This window comes from Acomys minous, assembly GCF_964271855.1.
Source record: "Acomys minous genome assembly, chromosome: 2".
Lineage (NCBI taxonomy): Eukaryota > Metazoa > Chordata > Mammalia > Rodentia > Muridae > Acomys > Acomys minous.
In genome coordinates, this window is record NC_140484.1 from 42,279,240 (window position 1) to 42,294,049 (window position 14,810).

Here is a 14,810-nt window from a genome sequence, read left to right on the forward strand (position 1 = left end):
CTCCCTGCCTCAGAGCCCACCTACTAGGCTAGCCTGGCTAGCTAGCAGTCCTCAGGTATACTCCTCTCTGTTTCCCCAGGGCCAGGGTTCTAAGCTGGAGCGTGCCCAGCTTTTTGTGTGGCAAGTACTTTACCAGCTCAGCCAATTCCCTAGTCCCTCCTCCCCACTGCCTTTGCCTTTTGTCTTTATCCCAAGACAGTGTCTCACATAACTCAAGCTGGTCTCCAACTCACTCTATCACTGTGGACAGCCTTGAACTTTTGAGATTCCTGCCTGTGGTGGTTTGAATGCTAATCCCCCAATATACCTTAGTCTTGGGTATCTGACCGCCTGGGGAGGCAGTGGTACTATTCGGGGAGGTGTGGGTGGTACAGCCCTGCAGGAAGAAGAACCTTATTTGGGCTTAAAAGCTTTGCGCCACTTCCAGTTTTTTTTTTTTTTTGTATCTGCTTCATGATCAAGAATATGAACTGTAAGACTCCTGATCCGGCTGCTGCCACACCTGCCACTGGATGCTATACTGTTCTGTCATTATGGACTCTCTCTCATCCCCCGGAACCATAAACCAACGTAGCCTTGGAGCTTCATCAGAGCAACAGAAGCATAATAACACTGCTTTTACCTCTTCATTTCTGGGTCTATAAGAAGTGTTGCCAGGCTGATGTGGTACCTGTGATTGAACCCAGAGTTTCATACAGGCTGGGCAAGTATTCTACTGACTAAGCTGTATCTGTAAGCCTGCCATTTTCATTAGTATAAAAATCAAACTGCGTCCATATGCCTACAAAGAAAGCCACAAATAACTGAGATCTAGGCTCCGTTGCACTCAGCTTAGTCTGCCCACGGCTCTTTCTCCAGCTCCATCAAACTGCTCGTTCAACTTCAAGTTTAGATTGGTCAAGCTGCTCCATGTCACTGGTTCTGGAAGTGATGTGGAAAGATGTTTAAAACTACTGAAAGCCTTGTCTAGGTGTCACACAGGATCTTCTTCCAACAGGTGTGAAATTCGAGTTTGGACAACCTCTGGGTGCTGACAAAGTGTTGGCATAAGAGAGGAAGCCAGACCTGGCCTAGCCACGATAGAATGTCAAGGCAAAGGAAAAGATGGAAGAGGAGTGTAGGCGCCACAGGGTGAGCTTCCTCGTGACACCCAGGCCCCTTCTCTTCTGTCTTGTTCTCAGGAGCAGACATGAAAATATGAACAGACAAAGGCACCTGGGAGAAAGAGGGACAGTGAACCAGACAGCCAGTGCCAGGCCAGGCCTGGGCTGCAGCACTCGGACATTTAGGGGACATCAGGAGTGCTTTGCCATGCTGAGCTTTTGAAAAGGACCTACAGGGTTAACCAAGGTTAAAAATGATGGTGTCTGTAGCCACACAAGCTATAGAAATGGCCTTGACGGTAATAACAGAGGTGGTCACCGAGTGCTTACCCACATCAGCACAGTGACAAGTGTGTCACAGCCACAGGCTCTTTATTCTCACAGTAGTTCTTGGAGTTTGTGGGAACACACAGCAATTAGGCTGCAGAGGTGGATTCTTTACTCAGGGACCACAAGACAAAGGGGGGGGGGGTTGAGGCAGAGCCTGCCCCCTCTGGAATACCAGGTATTTAGAGAAGCTCTCTTTGGATCCTGCCAGTCGGGTGAGGAGAGAAAGCAAACTGTGGACTCCAGGGCTTTTGATCACCCCACCTGCTTAAATAATCTTATGCTCAAATTGGGTTTGAAAAGGAGTCTACTCCAAAAGGGACTTGAAAATTATAACAGTGGAGGCATGGACAACTTATCTCTTGTCTCTAGGAAGTCATTAAGCAAAACAGGATAAAAGCTCCCCTTTGTTCTGGTTTGGCTGTAAAGTATCTCCCTATAGGCTCATGCATTTGTATCCTTGGTCCCCAGCTGTCAGTGTTGTTGTGGAGAAGCCATGAAACTTCTTAGACATTGGTCGTAGCTGGTAGATACTGGCCTGTAAGTAGGGTCAGCCTTAGAGGCTGAGGGCAGCTCTGCTTCTTAAGCAGCCTTACTCTTCTGGATCCACTCCAGTGGGTGTGATGAGCCGTGCCACAGGCTCCCACTTGTGCCATCTGCCAGCTGCCGTGCCCTCTCTGCCATGATGGACAATATCTCTGAAATGTGAGCCGAAACAGATCTCTCCCCTACTTAGCTGCTTCTGTCACGTGTCCTGTCACTATGACAAGAAAAGTAGCTTAGTGCACCTTTGAGTCCAAATGCATAGTGCATTCGCACTGGAAAAGCACCGCTGGTGATTAGACACATACAGGTACGTGGGCCAGAGGAGGGGATGCAAAATGCACCTGTGGCAGGGGCATCACGTTCTTCTCTGAACTTGAGGGAGAATTGCAGAGTAAATACAGTTGTGTTAACGTGAGGGAGCCAAATGGAGCTGTCAAGCTGTCAGAGGACAGAAGGGAGGCTGCAGGAGAGAACGGAATGGGGATGGAGCTTTTGCCTTGTGTCACCTGTGATAGCTAAGGACGCTGACTCACTAGTGAGGCGCACATTAACCAATCCTTCTATCCATATCTATTTCTACCTGAGTGCCAGTTAGTAAGTACAATAACTAACTTGGCACATATACCCAGTGACGACGACTTCTTCTCCTTCCTTCTCTGTCTCGTTCGACTTCTTCTTTCTTTTCCTTCTTCTTTCTTCTTCTCTTTTCTCCTCTTCTCCTCCTCCTTCTTTCTTCTCCTTCTTCTCTTCTCCTCCCTCTTTGGCATTGTGTTAAAAGGCTCAGCCATCACCGTACCAGGTCCAACTGAGTATCTAGCAAGAATCTGAGCACCTGTAGGCTGTGGCTGCTAAAACATCATGTCACTTGTCCCTAAACACCACAGCAGTGCACAAGCCAGAGCCATGCTTTTGGGTACCTAGAAGTGTGAGCTGAATAAATGAACGAATCTCTATTCTTTCTAAAGTACTCAGACTGTACTATTTTCCAAGCCACCCAAAATGGACTAAGATAGCCTTTCTAAAAGGAGACAGTGTGTGGTATACCCCAATTTCAGGGCTCTATCTCTTGGGCCTGTTTCCTATGATGTGGCAGTCCATTTCTCTTACCACATGCCCTTAATCCCAGAAGTTCATAAACAGTGTAACAGAGGAGAGCGAGGCTCACCTGGCTGCACAGCTCCAGGTTCTGGGAGTACACGGCGATCTGCTGTCTCTGCTGCTCCTCTGACGTGTAGCTCGCGATCAGGATGAGGACGTCAAAACCGAACTTGTCTGTGAAAGCTTTCAAATCACTGGTGATGTTGCTGTGAAACAGACAGTCCTGAAACAGCAGGGCATATGAGATTAGTGTCAAAGTGCCTGCTTCAGACAGTTGGCCGCAAGTCAGCTCAGGCCTGTGATGTATTTAGGACAGATATTTATCACCAGAAGCAAGTGAAATAAATGCTGTGAGAAATTTTGGAAACTTCCACATTCTGGCCTAAAATACTGATTTGCTTTTCCAAATCAAGAAAAAAAAAAGATGTCTCCATCATTACTATCAATTCTTTAGACAAGGAACACATTTTAAAAGAAAATTTTATTTATTTTTACTTCATGTGCATTGGTGTTTGCCTGAATGTATGTCTGCGTGAGGGTGTCAAGTCCTCTGGAACTGGAGTTATAGACAGTTGTGAGTTGCTGTGTGGATGCTGGGAATTGAACCTAGGCCCCCTCTAAAAAAGCAGCCAGAGCTATTAACAGCTGTCCATCTCTCTAGCCCCAGGGAACACACTTTTATGAAATATTTATTAAGTATTTGAAAAGTACATCTAGCTCTCACCATTTATAATACCCATATAAGAACATCTGCTGAATCAAATCACGACCTGTCACTACAAAAAAAAAATCATATACTGGGGACCTGCATGATTGTCTCTTTTCCTTCAGGAAGGATGGTGAAGTCCATATTCTGACCCTGGTCTTCATGCATGGTGTGTTCTGATATACTCCTCATCTATAGTATTGTTTTCTTTTTTGGGACCTGTCTTGGTTTGAGTGAGAAAGTTCCTTACATGCTCAGACATTTGCACAATTTGTCCCTAGATGATAAAATCCTTTCTTCTATAAGTTGTTTTGGTCATGACATTTTATTACAGCAACAGAAAAGTAACTAATACAGCAGAGAGAGACAGAGAGACAGAGACAGAGAGACAGAGAGAGACACAGAGAGAGAGAGAGAGAGAGACAGAGAGAGACACAGAGTAGGTGCCATGTGTCTATGCAGACAATCCTTGGGAGTTGGGAGTCAGTTCCTTCCTTCCTTGCTGGGCCAGTCTCTCTTGTTTCTGTTGCTGTTTTGTGTGCTCCAGGCTGGCTGGCCACATCTCTTCTTACTATGCAGTTCTGGGATTACAGATGTATGCTGTTGCATCTAGCTCTTTCATGTGTGCTCTGGAGATTGAATTCAGATGGCCAGGCTTGTGCTAAACCACTCCTATGGCCCTACAATTTTGTTTTCTATGGTTATTGTTATTTTCTACCTAAAGTTCCCAAAGATGAACTTTGATGGATTGGCTGAGGAATTCTTTTTTTTAGATGGTCTCATGTATGTGGAGCTGCTGGTGGGGCGTGTTGAACCCTGGGATTTGTGTATGTTGCAGAGCACTCTGCCAACTGGGCTGTAGTTCCAGCCCCTGAGAAATTTTTACTGCAGTGTAGAAGTCCAGGAGAGTTTTGTAACAGTTTTAATGTTAGGGTACCTTGCTATATATGGCAGCTGTGGAGAAAGCAGTAGCCACTCCAACATTCTCAGAATGTGGCTCAGTCACCTACAGAAAATGTGTTGACTTTTCAAGCTGTATCAGTTTCAGTAACAGCAACTTTGCCAATACAATTCTCTCTTTTCTTCCAAGAAGCACAGTGAATGGGCTGGAGAGATGGCTCAGTGGCTAAAAGCAGTGGCTGCTCTTCCAGAGGTCCTGAGTTCAATTCCCAGCAACCACATGGTGGCTCACAACCATCTAAACTAGAATCTGATGCCCTCTTCTGACCTGTAGGTTAGAGCACTAATATATAAAATAAAAAATAAAAATAAAAAATAAAAAAGAGAAGCACAGCAAAGTCTGTATTATACTCCTGACATTCACATATGGCATGTACTATGTTGCTCAAGAAATATTTGTAAACTAACTGAAGAGAAATAAATAAAATCAACCCCTGCTCTATTTCCTATCATGGAGCATGTGCGCGCGCGCGCGCACACACACACACACACACACACACACACACACACACACACAGATGTATGCACAACTAGCCAATATATCAATGAGTTCTACATCTGTGGATTCAAACAACAGTTATAAGATCACATATGTTTACAAAAAAATACATCTGTACTAAACACATACAGCATTTTTTCTTGTTTCTGTTCCCTAAATAACACAACCACTATCCACATGTTTTAGGCATTTTTAAGTCATCTAGCGATGACTTGGTGAGTACAGGAGGATGTACACGGGTTAGACATAAACTCAATGCCATTTTACAGAAGACACTTCAATATCTATAGACTTGGGCATTCAAAGAGGCTTCTCAGAACCAATCCCCTGAAGATACTGAGGAATGACAGTACACACACACACACACACACACACACACACACACACACACTCACCACCACGACCACCACCACTGCCACTATCCCCATAATCTTTATCATGTGTAATCAATTAGCTGCTAGTTTACCATGCTGTCAGCAAAAAAACATTGTGATGTACACTCAAGGGATCTGTAGAATTCTATGCATTTTTATTATAATAGTAATTATAATTGTGCTTGTTGCGGAACAATATTAAAGCCATATAGAACTATTTGCCACAGAAAATGTGACTGCCATTCCACCCCCTCATAACCATTGTGAACAGCTGAATCGGTATGTATCGCTATGGATCAGTTGCCACATTAATATTTGCGCATGATAGCTGTTTCAGACTGCTTACCAGTCGCCACAGTCACCATTAAATGCACAGGCTCTGCAGTTTTGCTGAGTGGACTCTTAAGGTTTATGAAACCCACCTTGGTGTGTGTGGGCTTCCATGTTCGGTGAGGTGTGGCTGTCCAGTTTCATTTGTTTGTTTGTCTCTCTTCACAGCCCTCGATGTCATAGAACTCACTATGCACGCCAGGCTGGCTTCAAACCCACAGACCTCTACCTGCCTCTGCCTCTTGACTGCTGGGACTCAGGGTACGACCCACAATGCCTGGCTTCTCATGGCAGCAATTCTTACTAGGGATTGTGCTCAATCACTTTCCCTTAGAGGTTACAAGGAAGTACACACGAGACTCACAAAGCTCTCGGGATGTACTATGAATGTATGCCGAGGATCTATTGAGCTGACTTGGTAACGAAGTTTGTAAAGCTCACATATAAGAACCCTTGGAGACATGTGGCCCAGAACGTACATTGCCAGCACCCAAGCTATCCAAATGCCATCATGACAATCATAACATAGATACTTTTAGAGAATGAATTCACCCACAGGAGTTTAGAGCATGCGTTCTTTGAATCAGGCTGTCCCTTATGCATAACCAGATTAATCAAGAAATTTGATGTTGGACTCTGCACCACTGTAGATCAAAAGCTGAGCTGATCCTGAAAGCAAGCAGGAGAGACACTTATCTACAACCTATCATTAATAACTGGAGACTCACAATTTTCCTTTCCAAACATTTTAAAGTATATGAACCCCCCCCCCAATACAGTCATGAACTCCTAAATGGGAGGCACAATTTCCAAAGACATTTTTGCATGAGGGACTGAACACTCCCCTGGTGTCACTCAAACACAAACGGGTTAATTTGACTCATACCTGAGCATATTAAGACTCAGAAGCCTTACTCAAAGCTGTGCTTGTGGGCCTGATGCTATTCAAGAGTGTTGGCTATGACAAAACCTCTTTGGATTCTTCTTGCTACACAGACTCCTCCAGCGTCTTGCCCAGCAGGTCTGGTAAGACCAGGTCTTTGGCTAGAAATACAGTTTTACCCATACCCCAGACTCACTGAGGCAGCATATGCCATTGCACCCCACCCACAGAGGCACCCCCACCAACAGAGCTCAGCATTAGCAAAGAATTGGTCCACACATTTTCCTGCAAACCGGTCGTTGGCACTCTCGGTGCTCTCCTGAGACTTATACGGATAGTACCCCAACTCCTAATTCTTTATACTGACCTCATCCCAAAGCCTCCCTGGGCTGTGCATTCTGACTACTTTCCTGGGGATTGTTACTTAATAGGTTAGAGACAAAATCCAAGAACTCATGTTTTTATCATTTCCCTCAGTCTAGGTCTTCTGGATAAGTTTGCCTCAGTCCTCTTCAGGTAACCCCAGACCAAGTTCCACAGAATGAAATGAACTGCTGATTTAAAAATCATATATATACACACACACACACACACACACACACACACACACACACACACACACATATATATATATATATACACACCATTTTGTCATACTATCCAAATCAAATACATTTTACAGTAACCACAAACATTGATGCCCTGTGGACTCTAATGAATTTGTCCAAGCCAGATCCCATCTTGCTGGCCTAAGGGTTGTAATGTCAAGGGTTTCATATTTAAAATAGTCGAACAAGGGAATGAGTGAGGCTCTTCAGGAATCTGGGAAGTACAGTCTGTTCTGCTTTTATGCTGGTGCTGTTTGCATAGCATATAATTTATTCTTGTCTTCTAGCTAAGCGGGGAGTCATGTGCTGCAGTGGCTCTTACGTTGCTGGCCCTGAATAAACAGCTCTTCATCATCGGCGGAGCCCCACTGTAGACACAGGTTGGCATTTTATTTCCCCCATCTGCCTTCTACCTGATAAATTACTGTTTTAGTTACACATATACAAATACAATTTGTTAACCTGCTCAGATGTCTGCAAAATGTTTCTCCCACTTTTGGTTAAATAATAGACACACATACGTATTTCCCATTTAGGGAGAAATTGAAAGAATGCTCTTTTTATAATTTACCATTCAACCCCAGGCACATACACTATCTACATTTCTGAACATTTAGGAATGTACTTTTCAGTGAAACTGGGAACTGACCAGCACCCCAGCGATTGCGCCCCAGTAGGGGCCATAGTTCCAAAGAATCAATCATCAAACATTTAGAAGGTTGTGAATCTGTTTGACTAAATAATCCCCAGCTTTGGAATCAGAAAAGTCTAGAAGTGCAGGGAGAAAAAGAGGGCTGTTATTTTCTAGACAAAGGCTAATTTAAAAATCCAAAGGAGCCTAAAGTAACTTTGTGATAGTAAAGATGATGACGACGATGACCCAGGGCAGAGAAGCAGAAATGATTTGGCTCCACTTGACCTAATAAGACCTGAAATTGTGAGACTGTTTATCTGGTAGATGTAATGTGTTTGTCATTGGAAATACACAGTCCAATGTAGTGGAAAATTCCATCATCCAAAAATAACCATTTTACTTCTTACTGTATTACTTCAAAAAATTCAGTATTGAGGGCTGGAGAGATGGCTCAGCGGTTAAGAGAACTTGTTGTTCTTGCAGAGGACCTGGGTTCAGTTCTTGGCACCTACATGGTGGTTCACACCATTGGTAATTCCAGTGCCAGGGAATCTGATGCCCTCTTCTGACCTTCTTGGGTACCAAGGTGCACAGTATGTACCTTCTTGGGTACTTGATGCACAGATGTGAATGCAGGCAAAACACTCCATCATAAAACACAGTAAATAAATCTAATTTAGAAAATTAAGTAGCAATAATCCAACAACCACCACACAGAGGAAAAGGGAGTAACAGGACGTGGCATCCAATTTAAAAAAAATCAGCGTTGAAGCTAAATGCTGGCGGTGCCACACATTACAGGAAGTGAACTTGATCTATGTAATTGCTTAGACATATCTGAGTAGTTAAAAGAGGGCATTTCTCTGCAGAGAAACAGAACTACCATCATGAACTTTCACTTTCTATTGTGTTCTTAGTCTCCCTTGTTTGGTATTGAGACCCATCTTTTTGTTCAAACTCCTCTTTTCTACAATGCCAATGACTCTGAGTTGTCCAATCAAACACATCTCTGCTCTCATCCCATTGGACTTTACCTGCAGTTGCAACAAGGCTGACCCGCCTCCTTTTCAGAGTACTTTACTTTCTTGACATTATGCAGTCCTTGTTCTCACTTCACTCACTGGCCACTCCTTGGTCATCTGCTGATTATTCTTCCTTATTACACTGTAGAGGAATATTAAGAACATGGCTGCTCTGGCAAGAGATTACATCCAAAGACCTTCTAGGTCTATGTGATGCCACCTGGCAAAAGATCATATCCAAAGATCTAGGTCTGTGTGATCCAGCTGGAATACAAACACGCCTTTAAATCCAGGAGACAGAGGCAAACAGATCTAAGTTCAAGGCCAGATATTAGGTAAAGAAAAGCTAAGGTCCAGGTGTGGTGGTACATGACTCTAATCCCAAATAAAGGTAAAGTTAGTTTGTGGAAGGAAGCACCCATGTTTGAAAGTGATGTCTCATTGAGTGGCAGAAAAGGTGATGAATCAGAGAAGATTTAACAGAAAAGGATACATCAACTCTCATGAGAAGAGAGAGGAAAGGGAAGCAACTTAAGAGACAGTTTTACAGAGAGAGGAGGCAGGTTTGTTTTTTTTTTTTTAACCAAGACAGTAATAGAGAGATGGGTTTCAGAGAGAGAACCCAGGTGAAGACAGAACAAGCCAGAGAATGAGAAGAAACCAGAAGATTAGAGCAGACTGCTGAATTAGTTTGAGGCCAAGCAGAGCAATTCTGGGCCAAGAGAGAAACCAGATTAAATAAGTCAGGTGGGAGAAGAGTTTGAGTCAGAACAGCTGAGTTGAACCAGTCAGCCCAGAGCTCAGAAAGAACAAGTAAGGGTGAGCTTATTAAGCACTAAGTCTCAGAGGCTGAAAACATTCTGCACCTAGGTTAGAGTGTACAGAGGCTAGAACCTTCCAGGAGTAAGCCTAGACCAGCAGAAGAAGGCAGTAGGCCTCCCAGACAACAATTGAGCCAGGCGAATAAAAGTTATTTTTACATTACACGAAGTGCTCAGTGTCCAGACACAACATGTCCCAGCACTCCCTGACTTCTTGCTACCCATTTTCCTTGGCAATCTCATTCAGAGACATACGGCTTTAATAGCTCCTACTTCCCAGTGGGTAAGCAGGTGGACTCTATGCATGGGAAAGTCTGACCGACCTGAGCGAGTCCTGTCCAGTTTCTTCAGTATTAGTAAATGACACCATCACTCACCTTTACTCAAGCCAAACAGCTAGGGATTGTTCCAGCATTTTTTCTTTCCCCTTCACGCCTCACAAAGCCCATCAGCAAATCTTGTCAACTTTACTTTAAAACACACATCAAGTCAAACAATTCTCCGTTGTCGTGGCTGTCTTAGATAGAGCTACTATCATCTCCTTTTCTTTTCTTTGTTTCTTTTTTATTTTTAATTCTGTATGCACGTGTGTGTGTGTGTGTGTGTGTGTGTGTGTGTGTATGTATGTATGTATGTATGTATGTATGTATGTATGTATGTCTATCTGTGGCTGTATGCACATATATGAACATGAGTGTGGGTGCCACAGAAGCATTGGATCTTCTGGCTCTAGATTTACAGGTGGTTCTGAGAGAACTGATGTGGGTGCTGGGATTCAAACTCAGATCGTCTAGAAGAGTAGTATGTGCTCTTAGCCACCAAATCATCTCTCCAGCCCTAGCCACCGTCATCTCTTGCCCAAACATTGGTGGCAACATCCCAACTAGTATCCCAGGATCTTTCCTCTCCTTCTATCAGTTCACACATCACCAAGAAAGACTTTTAAAAATGTAAATTAGATCTTGAAAGACGGGTCAGCACATAAAGGCATTTGACAAGTTACGCTGTACTCCCGTGTAGAAGGAAACAACAGACAAGTTGTCCTCTCCATGGGTGCATGTGCATGCATGTACACACACACACACACACACACACACACACACACACACACACACACACACCACATAAATAAATAAATAAATAATTTTAAATGTAAATGAAATAACAGCACTTTCCTATTTAGAACCCACTGTTCCCAATGCAGTTACTGCTATTTACCATCATTTTATTTTCCTTAATGAGGAGAAATTATTAATATCCTTGAGTATAAGAGTTTAAATAATCAATTAGAATTACATATACCAGTAGAAAAAGTTGCAAAACATAGATGACAATTTACAAATAAAATACAAGTATCTAATAAATATTTGAATCATTAATAAAAGAAATTCATTAATAGCAAAATCTTTACCCTTTTTTTCTGTCATTGGTAAATATTTCCAAGCGGGAGCTCACATATGACTCTTAGCAATAGAGCATAAAGAAAAAAAATTGACATGTACACAATGTTTGTAGACAAAAGTATTCATGGGTTATTTACCTTAAAAACCAACACTCAGAAAATCTGTATGGCCAACAACTGAGAAATTGTCAATAAATTACATAATAGTAATACAAATGAATAATATACTATTGCTAAAAAATTAAAGAGTAGTTAGTAACACAAGAAAATGCTCACACCAGTTAAGTGCTATCCAATTTCTATGGTATAAAACTGAATAATATTTTGAAATAAAACTTGATATTTCTCTGTTATAAAATCTCATAAGCAGGGCGGGGGAAATGACTCAGTGCGTGAAGGCGCTTTTAAGCAAGACTAACGACCTGAGTTTGATCCGTGGGATGCACAAGATGGAAAGAGAACTGAGTCATGCATGCTTTCCTCTAACCTCCACAGGTGCCCATGGCACACATCCCTACCCCCCCAAATAATTAAATTTTTAATTAAAAATTGTCATGCACAATGAGCACTAAGACACACAAATATTACATTGTCACCAGCAGCCAAACTGTTGATCTAAACATCTTTGTGTGTCTCCATTTTAGTGTGTGCCTTCCAAAGTTTTCTACCAAAGCCTTTGCCATCAGTTAGGCATTTTGGCTCTGGCACTCTCCACCTAGGTGAGTGTCCCTCTACCTCTGAGCCTCAGTTTCCTCAGCTGTCAGCCCCTGCCTCCTAGGAGTACTGTGAGAATTAAGACAGTATATGAAAAGCTAGCCTGGCGCCTTAGACACAGCATGAGGCAGTAGGTTCCTCTTCCTTTTCCTTTCCTGGCCGCCGAACTGTGAAGGGGCCCACACTCAGGGTCTGTGAAATCCCTCCAACACAGAAGGCATTTTGTGAGATTCTGTGCGTGCGGACTCCCAGTTTGTAGAATCATTCTTTCCTTTATATCCTTCATGCCACATGGACTTTCCAATGATGATCTCGCTAATCTTTAGGTCATTTAAATGGCATACAGGCAAAATCTGACAAAGCTAGATGATGGAGGAAACGAATCGGAGCAAAGTCGGCTTTAAAATGACCTGATATAAAATGGAAAACCTCTGGGCAAGGCAGTGCTCATCTCAGTGATGGACTCTTCATCCTTAGCTCCTGGTAGAGCTAATGAGCTTCTGTTTGCCACTCTATAAACAACATCACTTTAAAGTGCAAACAGAAACGTCAAGTGATTTTTCTTTTCTTCAAAGTACCTTGGCTAGAGTCCCTCATTACAAGTGCCTAAGGGCCTTTAGTACACTTACTTCTGATGCTAACTTAGTCCTCAGAAGCCCAGCATGCTGGACTACACACCTAAGCCAAAGCAGTTGTCTCCCGTCCAAACCAAGGAGAACTAGATTGACTCAAGCTATTATCAAATGAAATGCTGTTCCCAGACTTGTTACATCTGTGTTATTTTCTTCTGGCAGGAAATGGAAAAACCGAGTAGGTGGCTATCATCTGTAGGTAGAATGCTTATAGATAAAAGACCCCACCAAGATTAAAACAGGCTTGTACAACTGCAGTATGAATAGAGAATCTTAAAAGCAGAGTGTTGACAGTCCTTAACTTCTCTGCAAACAGTGGGTGGCATAGATTGCTGAGTTACTGAAATCCGAGAGTCTACTTTGACATTTAGACTCTGCATGGACTTATTGCTAAGCTGAGGGTTATTTTCATTTTTAATCAAGACACAAGAAAAATGCTGAGGTGTGGGTACAAATGTTCTAAGTGAAAGCTTCATGATTTATGCTACCAAATTTCTATTATGATGCTTAAAGTATTCCACAATAATAAAGTCTGATAATCTTGACAGGAAAATGATTTATGAGAACACAAAATGCATAAATTAAAATTTTATTTATCCTGGTTTCCATACATTTTTAATTGGTAAACAAAGAATTTTTCCATACTTTTCCTAGACACTGTTTTTTAAAATATACTATTGTTCTTGTTTCTTATTTTTATATGGCAACTTTCCTGGTCCTATTAAAACTAGATTGGATCTAATAGTTTGAAAATAGAGTCAGAGAGTATATATTTTCATCCTTTATAATTAAAAAATATCTTGTGAAAACATTTCTAGACTTTAATATGCTATAATTCAAATTACTGTCTAGCGCATATACATGTCAATACACTTTATTGATTGACTGGTTGGTTGGTTGTATTGATTTAAGATAATACTGGTTTCATAATACAAGTTGACAATAATGCATTAAGCGTCGGGTTAGCTGTATCTAATCTCTTTCCATGAGCTTCCTGGTGCCTGTGAGGTTAATAACATTGTCTATGCCTTGTATTAGGGTAAGGAGACTCAGGGAGGTTAAATAGTTCATTGTGTTACACACCTTGTATGCATGAAAAAATTGGATTCCTGTTCCCACTAGTCTAAATTCAAAGGTGTATTTTATCCCCAAATGAGAATCTTCCTTATGGAAGGAAACTTTAGCTTTTAACTTAATAAAGGATAGTATTTCTACTGTGTTTACTTCTGCCCAGTAGTGGTCTCCCTTGTTACTGTGCACAAGCTAGCCATATCCTTGGCCTTTGCAACCATGATTACGAAGCTTGGCTTCATCATTAACTTGCAGCTTCTCACCCTCTCCACCAAATATAAATGTGGGATTAACATTAATTATGGGCTGTTGATTAGGTGTAAGAGCCTAACATTGGAAACTCAAAATAACCTTTGTAAGAAGAGTGTTGAGATGTTCTTGCAGTAACATGTTCCTCCCTACCTCTCTATCTGGTTTCATGTAGCTTGGGCTCACTGAGGACGACCGTAACCTTCTGGTCCTCCAGCTTCCTCTTTCCAAGTGCTGTGAATACAGTCACGTGCCACACTCCTGGCTGCTGTGGTGCTGGGTAATTGAATCCAGAGTTTCATGAATATTAACTACACACTACCAACTGAGTGAGCCGCACTGCCCACAGCCCAGCAACATGTGCTGGTAACTGTAGGCGACAGTAGATCTGACATAGTCATTGCTTGTCTGGAATAATCCTCATTGAAGGTTTTCTTCCTCCAATAGCTTAGACAGAAACAGTGGGCTGATTCCACTTCACCGTTTATTGTAATATACATGTCACAGACCTAAACATATTCCCAACACTGCTTCTTGTCTGCTCTAAAGCCCACAGGAACAAGGAATTGGCATTTATAGAGGAGACAAGGACTAAATAGCATTACCTCATCTTTTGTTTTTCCCTGTGACCAAGTGGGCATCTTAGCAGGAGAAGCCTATGGTGGCAACATCTCCTTGCTAAGGTGCATCTATCTATCAAGGCACCTACTAACATCAGCAGTTGGCAAGTGCTTTGAGTAAGTCAGGCATATGGGAAACTATGCAGGGAAAAACTAATGGTCCTTCATGCAGTGACTCCGGTAAGGCCTTCATGAAAACTACAGAACTCAA

At 42.3% G+C, this 14,810-nt stretch overlaps 1 protein-coding gene across 11 annotated transcripts in view; it reads right to left on the reverse strand.

Annotated features, from left to right (window-relative positions):
* Positions 1–14,810, reverse strand: part of PRUNE2 (prune homolog 2 with BCH domain) — a 266,030-nt gene that overhangs the window by 100,820 nt on the left and 150,400 nt on the right. For all 11 annotated transcript variants that reach the window (XM_084770072.1, XM_084770076.1, XM_084770073.1 and 8 more), the window contains exon 7: positions 3,142–3,297. In XM_084770072.1, the coding sequence (XP_084626198.1) occupies positions 3,142–3,297 (156 nt within the window). The remainder of the gene's footprint in view (positions 1–3,141; positions 3,298–14,810) is intronic.